The 10,921-nt window shown below is 45.5% G+C and overlaps 1 protein-coding gene across 3 annotated transcripts in view; it reads right to left on the bottom strand.

The window, feature by feature from the left end:
* Window positions 1-8,850, bottom strand: part of coro1cb (coronin, actin binding protein, 1Cb) — a 29,549-nt gene extending 20,699 nt beyond the window's left edge. Inside the window, exon 1 of one of the 3 annotated variants that reach the window (XM_048258525.1) lies at window positions 5,281-8,850. In XM_048258525.1, the coding sequence (XP_048114482.1) occupies window positions 5,281-8,677 (3,397 nt within the window). In that variant the 5' untranslated portion in view covers window positions 8,678-8,850. Of the gene's footprint in view, window positions 1-4,250; window positions 4,420-5,280 lie in introns of those variants that run through there. The other 2 variants (XM_048258526.1, XM_048258527.1) reach the window with 2 other exon arrangements.
* Window positions 8,851-10,921: the final 2,071 nt, after the last annotated feature.

Below are 10,921 nucleotides of genomic sequence, written 5' to 3'. Positions count from 1 at the left end.
CACAGTAAGACTGATGCACCGGAGTAAGACTGCAGCTACTCGGTCTTGCCCTTCTATCTTTCAGGCCACAGAATACCGGTGAGGAATTTTAATTTATGCATGTGCTAGCAGGCTACTTCCATGTTGTTTGTGTGGAGGACATCCTAAGGCGTTAACATATTATTTAATTACCTGGGAGTTAGCAGCCAGTTACATAACAGACACTGTGTACCATCAACTGGCTTTACGGTTGGAGCAGTGACTTGGCCACGTGGACAGTAACTACCCCTGTGGTCGGTCACACCTAAAGCATTTCCTGCCTTATCAGTAAAACGATTCAGTTGTGTCTTCATGTGATATAGCCTCAAGGCAATATCCCTATACCAACACTGAAAACTTTCAGGCAGGGAAATAATTGAGAATTAAAACAATGGCAACAGTGTAGTCTTAGTCAGAACAGAACAGGACTTAGGACTAAAGGTTTGGGGTTCTACTGCAAGAGGAATTCCTTATCATTTACTCATTTTTTTTTACTGAAGAGTAGGGCTGCAAGAACAACCAATTGATCAATTATCAAATATTACATTAATTGCCAACTTCTTTGGTAATCGGTTAACCAGTTTGTGTCAACTTCTCTCACTGCTGCCTTTTAAACGTGAATATTTTCAGCTTAACTTATTCTTCTACGACAGTTAAACTGAAAATCTTTGGCGTGTGGACAAAACAAGGCATCTGAGGAGAACATAATTTGGGCCTTTGCTTAACACTGACTGAGCTTTCTTTAAACCGTTTGCAGACATTCACAACTCTGCCCATATTCCTACATGCCAGACAGAACAGAAGATTCCCATCACAGATTATAATACTCTTGCTGGTCCTTCCACCAACTGAGCATGGACTGTCTGTCTGTACATGAGTCTGTGTGTGTGTGTGTGTGTGTGTGTGAGAGAGAGATGGCAAAGATCCCAAAGTCTGAAGCAAGCTAGGCTAATAATTCCACATGGATGCTTTTACTACAGCCTGACGTACACAGAACAGAAGCGGACTGGACAACTCAAATGAAGTGTCATTTACAGTCCTTCTTCACACTGTCCAAGCCTGACTGATGCTGCTGCTGCCACACACACACACACACACACACACAGCACAGTGCACAGACTCCTTCTTCCATCTGAACCCACCAAGGAGAAGTGAATCTCGTGACCGAGTGAGAAATGTCTGACATCAAGGGGTCCATATTCCTCACCAGTGTGTTCTCATCAAAACGTACTGTGGCAAACAACACTTAGGCAGTCACCAGCTGATGTCATAATTTTAGTTGAACGTAATATAAGTTAATATAGACACAGTAGGGAGAGAGAAAGCAGTCTCCAATGCAATACAGTAAGAAACTTAAATTGTTTTGTCATTTTGAGTTACCGACAAGACATGCAAGAAAAGTCATTGAAAGACCGTTCTAAAGAGGAACACTTTGCTGAGTGCTGTGTTAGCAGGCTTCGGTCCTTATATGTAATAAAAGTGAACACACAGAGATGACCTTACTTTATTTCTGCAATTCATTTTGGTTTCTTTCCACATAGTGATTTGACCACTTAAAAAAGGCAACAGTTATCTGTGTTCCCCAGCCCTCTCTATAGAGCAACAACTAAACTCGTGCTCCAGCCTTGGAGCCCTGCTTAGTGCTTATTGTGCTTAATTTCAGTTCAAGCAGCATCCTTCTGACCTAGTTCCTCCAGAAACAGAGGGGAAGATAGACTCGCAACAGTCTTGTCCCTACTGTGCAGAATAACATTTACATTTATTAAATTAGAAAGGGTTTTATTAGCACAAGCTCACACACATAAGGGCAGACAACTGCAGAGAGCTAAAGGAGCAGGCACACCCAGGAGGCATATGCCATCATGGGACATTGAGTAAAAATACAACAATAGCAGCACACACAGATGGTGGTCATACCATGTTGATCAACCCCACCACCTTGGATTAACCACTAAAAACAAACCCAGAAGAACATAGTGATCTCTCTTGACAGAGATATATGCTACATCTTCATCATTAATCTTTTCCCCTCCCAAATAATCTGCGGTCACGTTTTAGAGTGCTAAGAAAAAGGTCAACGCTGGTGTTCATGCCAGGTCATTCTGTTGCAACTCAGGAATCCAGCTCTTCTCCCTCGGCAGCAAGGTATACCTTTACTCAAAGTTTGCTTTCCCCACACCTAGCCAAAGGCTTGCCATGCTGTCAAACAAACCCTTTAGTGTAAAACTGTCACAAAAGGGGATTTTTCGCCAAATGCAATTGTGTTTGGGAAAGCTTTTGGCCACGGACACATCGATATAAGTAGGTAACAGTGAAGAGAAGACGCGCAGTGTGTTGTGATTTAGTAAGGGATACTTCTCATAGACAATCTGACACGGAGTGGTTCCAATTAGGCCACCGACCTGTCAGCAGCGTAGACAAATGAAGAGTGAATCCTAAACCAGGACCGAAACCGGAGTCATATGTGATCTAACCACCAACAACCACGACACCACTAATTGGCGTCATTTCAATCAGTCCGAGACAGCTCCGATCATTACGATGTTAACTGGGCGTTTGTTTTGATCGGATAATCCACAGATCGGCAACTTCCTCCAGCATAAACCTCTACAAACACAGGCGTACACCATCTATGGCCTTAGCAACGTTGAGTAAATCAACAAAGGCTTGTAATTAGAAACAAGGATGGTTAAAGGTGTGTCTATGTGATTGCTGATATCAGACTGGTATCTGAAGGTACAGCAAGAACATATTTCAACACTGCTTACAACACAGGACTGCTCGAAACTGGGAAGTTTTGACCAGACAGCCTCGCGTACTGGTTTTAAATGTGCATTGTGGTTAGATCTCATTCAGCACAAACGGTGCACGTCGCTCGCCCATTGTAGCATCTTCTGTACGCCACCAATGATGCAGTTTTACATTTTCATTTAATAAATATTTACATAAAATAAATGTTATTAATTTTGAAGGACATAACAATGCATTGTTTACAAGCCCTTGTCCACAAAACACTAAGCCCTTGTGAAAACAGTAAGTGAGAATATAACAGCAATATCAACACATACGTGAATGAACCCAAGCAGCTAACAGACAATTTATCAATAGCTAATGTTAGCTAGCTGTTGAGTAATGCCTATCCACCTCACCCAGGTCCGAAATAAAATCGTGAAAAGAGGACGTGCGTTTGTAAACCTCAAACTAGTGCACAATTCAGATAGTATATGTATGGATACAGCAATCCACGATATCTACAAAACATAATATTTGAGGTATGTGTGAGGGGCCATTCATTTTTGAGAATACAACCAGTATTCCCACCCTAAAGTCACCGGCGCTGCATTATCAAGGGCTAGCTGGGTTCATTGTGTTCCGAGACAAGTGCTAACTCAAGAAAACATCAATTAACATATTAATTTACAAACTACATGTTCAATCAAAGTTGGCAGAGAAAAATAGGCTCACACAACCAAGACTGTCTTGTATTTTGGTGTAATTCAAATTGTGCCTGAGTGCAACTTCATCATTTGGACAACATTCCCAACCCTGCTATCCTAGCCCGACCAATTCAACGCTAGCTGGCTAATGCTACAATGGCTGAGTGAAAACCACTGGATATGGAGAAATGCACATCCATATAAGGGTGAAACAAGACTGCTGCCGCCCGGAATATGAAACCAGATTCTGTCGACTACCTATGAAGACGTGGTTTAAACGAAATGTCCCCTATTCAAAATAATGCCCCGTTTCGATCAAAAATGTCGCTTACTGACATTACCATTCCGAGCTAACCGGGCGTTTTTTTCTGACGTGGGAAATATGGAGTTTTACTGCCTAGCTAGCTGACTAGCTTGCATTAAGCAACATTATTCCACCGGATACCAGGAAGTAGGAAAAATGCTAACCTATGGCGCTTTTATAAAATGAGATGGGAATCATGAATCTTTATCATATAAGAGTCGAGATAAACTGAACATATTCAAGCAAGAAAAGATGTAACGTCTATATTATTCCATGACAATACAATGAAGAGGGTATATGATTTTCTGCTATGGAAAACGTAAATCTGGACACAACCCGCACAACAGAATTAGCCAGCGCCTGGCGGATGTGTGGCTGTTCCACAACTGATGCTAGCTAGCCCGCAGATCATCCAGCTCTCATTAAAACCACCACCGCGCCTAACATTCAGGAGAAATTTTGATTTTTTTCGTTTAGAGCGTATTCCTTACCTCCGTAGATAATATAAAATGTCCCAAGTCAACAAAAGGAATACTTTCGAAACATGAAAATGTTGGCAGTATTCAAAATAAGTCCGTATGGTGTTTGAATTGTCCTGTTGGTACCCGCCCAAGCTCTGGCTTGCTACACTGTTCCTTTCTCCAAGTCAATGAAATGGGGAGAGACGCCCTTTCTCCTCCCATTTACTTGCCCATTCTCCCAGCATCTGTACTGCCCCTCCCTCCCTCAAAATGATATCTAGGCCTAGGATTATTGCATGCTCTGAACATCTTTAGGAGGGAAAATACATCTCTTGAAGTTTAAAAATCAATTAAATTGTCTTTGTCTTGACTTCGGATATTTGCACGGTAGGATCAGTAGGCTAACGTTATTTGCGATTTTATTCTTCTGAAATTGTTCAAATATTCGAAGTTTCTGACTCATATGAAGCAATTAACTGTGCTGAACAGGAGACCCAGCTATTACATATCATAACACATCATATTATGTAACCTAAAATGATTTGACATCAGTTCGTGTGAAGGTTTAGGTAGCCTATTTCACCATTTGACTTGACAGTTGTCCATAGAATGAACAGCCAATGTGTTGGATTCAACACTGATACACTTAAAAAAAAAAAAAAAAAAAAAAAGGGATGCAATTTTCAGTTCATAGCCGTTTGCCTAATTATTTTTCAACTTAATATAAGTTTTTGAAGAACCAGGCAGTTTTGGGCGCTGAATGACAGCATCCTTGTTCAACCGCATCACTGATGAGTTTTTAGAGAAGGAGCGCCCTCTATTGGCAATCTGTCAATACTACCAATGATAACCTTTTCATAATAGTGTCAGGATGCAGTCACAAGTTCAGTTCAGTTCAGTTTGATTTCATCTCCTCAAGATTCACATTGACATATTTCAAGAGATATATAATCAGCACGACATTTAGCACAATACTGTATAGACAAACCTAAAACTTCAACCTAAAACTAGATGACTAAAATATAAAGTATTTATGCAGTATAAAACAAACTTGCTTTACCTTTTTTAGGCGATGACCTCTCCTCACGCGGCTCTGTGGTCTTCTTGGTGACATCAAACGCCTTCTTCATCTGCGACACCTTGAGGCTCGACACCCTCTCCAAACTGACCTCAGGCTTGACCTCAGGCTTGGCCTCGCTACGCTGGGACAGGGAGCGATGGTGCCTGACGTCCTGCTTGAGGTTCGTCTCCTTGATCAGCTCGTGAACGGGCTTGTACCGTCCCACATCATTGAAATCTTCAGCAGCTCTGGTGTCGGTGGGGAGCGTGTGGCTCCTTGCTCTCTCAGCGGCTCTGTGTGGTTTTGGCTCAGGGGCCGTCTCGTTTGGCTCCACCTGCGAGTCGAAGTCGAGGTTGAATCTTTCGCGGGCTCCACATCTCGCCTCGCTCACCTCACTCTGCATGTCGAAGTCGAGACTATCTCTCTCGCGGACTCTGTGTCTCATGTCTCTGGGTTCACTCTGCATGTCAAAGTCGAGATTGTCTCTCTCACTGCCCCTGTGTCTCATTTCACGTAATTCATCCTGCATCATGTTGAGGTCAGTTTCTTCCCTCTCATGCCTCCTGTGCCTCGTCTTCCTTGGGTCACTCTCCATGTCAAACTCTGGCTTGACCCTCTCTCTGGCTCTATGCCTCTTCTCATACTCCCTCTCCCTTCCTCTGGATTCTGACTTTATCCCGTACATTTCACTGTACATATGCATTTCAGGGGGGATCTCTTCATCTTCTACAGGGTAATCGGTTACCTCTACACCTTCAATCTCAAAATTGGAGGTTGGTGGTGATGAGCTTGGTTTGTCTGTCTGGGCATATGGATTCTTTGGTTTCTTTGGCACGGGTGGCGGCGGGCCCTTTGCTCCTTGCTCATACATATACTCCATGGGGTACATGTCTAAATGACGTGACCCCGCTTCGGCACAGACGCCTACCATTTTTGCCATCATCTCAAAATCTGGTCTGACGTAGTAGATTCTGTCATTGTCTGAAGGTGCCAGAATTTCATCGTATCCTGGGTCGTACTCCTCCGTCATGTGCATGTAAGGTGGTACAAACTGTGCATGTGTATCGTCCATTAACAGACTGCGCATGGGATCTGTCGGACTGGTACAGCTGTCGTCCGGAAACGTCTCGAAGGAGTCACGGCGTGCCTGCTTGATGTCGTGGAGGAGGTGGTCGATGTATCGGCTCTTCTCCTCAGGGGCCTTGGGGGAGACAGTGGCACGGGCAGCGGCAGCCTTGATGAAAGGGTTCTTGGGCTTCTTCGGAACGGGTGGAGGAGGCCCCTTGGCTTTGGCTCTTTTCTCTGTAGATGTTTCTTCCTCGGGTTGGGTGGTGGTGTGGGGTTCGTGCTGAGCCTGTGTCATGTTCACTTGAGCCAGTGAGAGTATTTGTGGGGGGGCTGTGACCACAGCAGTTAAACAGAGAGGTCCTCGCTGTCTCTTATTTGTGGCTGTGAGCTGCAATCTCTCGTAGTCTTCGCATTCAAACGGGATGCATTGTGAGATGACAATGTCGCTATCCTCTGACCAGTGCTGCTTATTTGGACGAGAGGAGGCATTGGTGTCTGCTCGTACTGTTGTGGTGCTGTGATTGGCTGATGGATGAGAGTCTGTGTGTCTGCTATTGGTGGAGCAACTGGACCCTGCTGCGTGGCTTGACTCCATGGGAGCTCCCTTGGGTGCCTGCTGAACCTTCGGTTTTGGAATGACGGAGGCGATCCCGTGTTTTGGCTTTCGACCCTTCGTTGCATCCATAGACAGAGTGCCGGACACCTCTTCTTCTGCCCTTTGAATGTCAGCAGCAGCAGCCACGTCAGTGGCAAGCTCTTGGGTTACATCTTTGGGTTGTTCATCAGCTACAAGTGAGGACTGATCTTTTTTACACTCCTCCGTGTCAGTGGCTGCTGCTGCTGCTACTGCTGCCATTTTGGCAGGCTTGTTGCTTTCCATGCACACTGCTTGTCTATCTGACTGGAATGTGCTGGAGGCCTCTGACTCCAAGTTCTCTTCAATCTTCTGACTGGGCCAATTAACATTTTTCTGAGGCAGCGTGTTGTGGCTATTATCAGAGCCGGGATGGCCACCTGCCTCAGCGGTGGCGCAGACCGCGTTGCCTGATGAAGAGCCTGCATTTGGCATCTGACCACGGACTCCTAAGGCATCCTTGTCCTTTGATTGGTCAGTTTGATGAGGCAGCGGTGTTATTTCACCTTTGCCCTGGCTTGAGTTAGAATGCATGTCTCTGTGTTCCATTCCTGGCAGAGTCTTGACCATCTCATCCCCCTGGTCAGACCTAAGGCTGCCACGAGCCCCTGAGCCTCTTTCAGTCTGACGAGCCTTAGTCGTGTCAGTGCCCAGCTTTAAATCCCTGTCTGGATCCGACGCAGTGGAAAGAGCTTGGATGTTTCTAGGTACGCTATCCTGTTTAACCCCCAAGGGATTGTCAGCGTTTTTGTACTCAGTGGCACCTGAAACATCCAGCGAACCGTCTCGGCGCGGAGGCGCAGAGGGGGGATGCTTATGGTCGCGGACGGGCAGACAGGCAGTCGCTTTGCCCTGCGATGGTGGCAGACCATGTGGCAGTAAAGTACCAATTTGGTCTGTCTTGTCCACGGGAGGTGGGGATGACAGGGATCTATTATCAGTCCTTACCCTGTGACTCGTCCCTGCAGAGGTGTTTGCCTGCCTGTTCTCTGCTGGCCCCTGAATTGCGCTGGAAGAGAGGGCACAGTGCTGGGCGGCATCAATCTTTCTTCCTGTGGCGCCCTGTCGATCCTTAAGATCCACTCTTGTTTGAGGAACATCAGCCGCACTCCCAACTCCCATCTTTTTATCCTCTTTTTCTCCTGGGAGGTTTGATCCTGTGATCTCTGAGAGATGAGTGGGGATTTCTCGGTGGTTCTTGCCCGTGCTCCTATTCTGCCTGTCAGACTGACATGAGGGGGTGTTTGTTTCAAGCACAACAAAGTCCTCCTCTGCAGAATTGGCTAGATGAGTCTGCCTAGGAGAGTCCATGGCATCTTCACTCTGCGTAGCAATCCTGTGAGCCATGCCCTCTGAGTCAATCAGTTCACTCGCCAACGGCGCCACCACTCCTGACCGTCCCTGATCAGAAGCTGTCGACCTGTCCGCTCGAGCTCTCGTTTTGGCTCTCTCCGTTTGACCTGGGCTCGTCTTGGTGGCAAACTCAACATGCGCTTGGGATTGCGAGCTATGCACCGTTCCCTCCTGCCTCGTCCGAGTGTCTGGTTTCGGAGTGCCGAGTGGAACAGCTTTGCTCTCGCCACTCCTGTCCAGCCCCCCCTCTACTTTCCCCCCTCCTACTCCACTCTCGGGGGAGGGATTGTCGCTAGCGTTGAGGTCAGGTCTTACTGGCAGCTCCCTGACTGGCTCTGTCATGGGGTCAGCCCAACAAGCACATCCGTCGCCTGCCGTGTCGGGGGTAGGGGACACCTCTGTCTCGCTGTCGCTGGTGTCCCACTCGGTGCTGTATTCCGACTGGGTGTCATCTTGGCCGTCCGGTGCTCTCTGGTGCGCCTGGCCCTCTCCGTTGAGCCCGCTGGTGCCAGCACCGCTGGTGGGGGAGCCTCCCTCCGTGCTGGACAGCTTGTCCTGCTTCTGCCCCATATCTCCTGTGGAAAACAGACATCAGTGCATGTTCCTGTTCAACCTGTGGCCAGGCTTTAGGACCACCTGACGGTGACATGGGGCTGACATGCCATTAGAGTTTATCTACATCCCCCCACTCTCTGTCTCTCTCTCTCTCTCTCTCTCTCTCTCTCTCTCTCTCTACCCTCTCTCTTTCTGCATTTCAGGAATGTAGTGGTGTCTATAATTAAAAAAGGCTCTCACTGTAGTGAGTCAGGGGGCCAAAATGGAAGCAGGACAACTGGAAGAGAAGATCTGTCAATGGGTGCGAAGGTCACATAAAACCAGAAAGGAGAGAGAGAGAGAACTGGGTGAGTATGACTCCAAATATACACAATGGTGCCTAACAGACATGTCTAGCCTGGCTGTGAACCCAAGGTCTGGGCCATCAAGGAAATTATTTCACTTATGGAGGACTGCATATTACGACTGCCACAGAAATGTATAATGAGTCTGGATGACTTGAGTATGAGTACATAAAAGAATGCTAATCTGACCTGCTACTAAGAGTCCTATACCCTAAGATTTATCTCAGGCTTTACAGCCCAAGACTATCACTCAGAAACAAGATGGTTTGCAATTGTTTAAACAAGGAACTATCAAAGGCATATGGATTTTGGAAGGCTAGTCATTGGTTATTTTTATCAGAGGATTTAATAGATTTCCCCCTGTGAGGTCATTCAAAGGCAGAACTCTAAAGACACACCTCTGGAATGTATGTCAAAATGCCACACAGAATTATAAGAGTGGCAAAACACTTCGAATTTTTTTTTTCAACTAATGAAACAATCTTTTATTTAATTATTTAATAATTTATTTATTTGGAATCCAGAAAATCTGTTGAAATTTCTGTTGAAGACCCTGTGAGACAGCAGATATTCCTCAGTAAGAGACCAAATTATCTGGCATCCTGGTGAATTGAGCATTTGTGTACTGAAAACACTTCACTGAAGTGTTGCCAAGACATAGGCGCCAGCATGTGATACATTCATTCATTTGGGCGGTGGGTGACAAGAGACTGAGGACAGAGAGAGTTGCTGGGGTCCTTGACCCTGTTGGTCTATCCGTCTCATTGCCCCTTGTTCTATTCTAGACCTCAGTGGTGTTGAAAAGCTGCTATGACCCATTCTGTGTTTACCATTTGAACCCATTTAGAGGATCTAGAATGGTTATGATTTGAGTCAAAGGTGAAACAAAACTGGCGATACTAAACTGTTTTTTTCCCTACTTGTGACGTGAAGCTCTAAGTACATAATGTTAGATCATAAATCTAAATGGTTATTTTAAGATGTGGGTCTACAGTTTGTCATAATGACAGCAGCTGACGAAAACATAACAACAGTCTGTTGTTAGGCTCCCCCCTACCCTCTCCTTTTGGCATAGGGGTGGCACAAACATATTCTAAGATGAACATCCTCCAGTAGATCATAGACTATTGGGGATGGACATTGACTAATGCAAAAGGATAAAATGAAACAATTTTTTTATTTTGTTTTTACATCCTAAAGAGGGCCAGCATGTTGGCTAATTTTCTTCCTGACAAAAGAAGTTGTTCTTTGCCACCTTGTGACAATTTTAGTTGTTATTGGTGCTATATAAGTAAAATTGAATTCAATTCCATTTTTGCAAAGCTTGTCCCTCCCTGACCAAGGAGGAGTTGTTAACTCCTCAAGCAGTCCGTCTTTTTCCAATTCCCTCATTCCCTACGTCCCCTTGACACACACACACACACACACACACACACACACTCATCCCCCTCTCCTACATCATGTGAGGACAGAAGTATCTATTACGCAAAGTCACGACAGAGGCAAAACAATCAAGCCAAACAAACCGGGGAGACTCATCTCACATTAATACACATAAACCCTTTCACTGACAAAGTGACTCTCCAGTGCCCATGTTCTGTGACAGGAAATGGATATAGCTGCGCTATTCTCGCACAGACACATAAAACAGGCTGTAAAACAGATCCAAATATCCAAATAGCACTTT

The sequence above is a fragment of the Alosa alosa genome, chromosome 12 (genome assembly GCF_017589495.1).
Source record: "Alosa alosa isolate M-15738 ecotype Scorff River chromosome 12, AALO_Geno_1.1, whole genome shotgun sequence".
Lineage (NCBI taxonomy): Eukaryota > Metazoa > Chordata > Actinopteri > Clupeiformes > Clupeidae > Alosa > Alosa alosa.
Note: the sequence above shows the minus strand (reverse complement) of the source record. Positions and strands in the feature narration are given on the sequence as shown.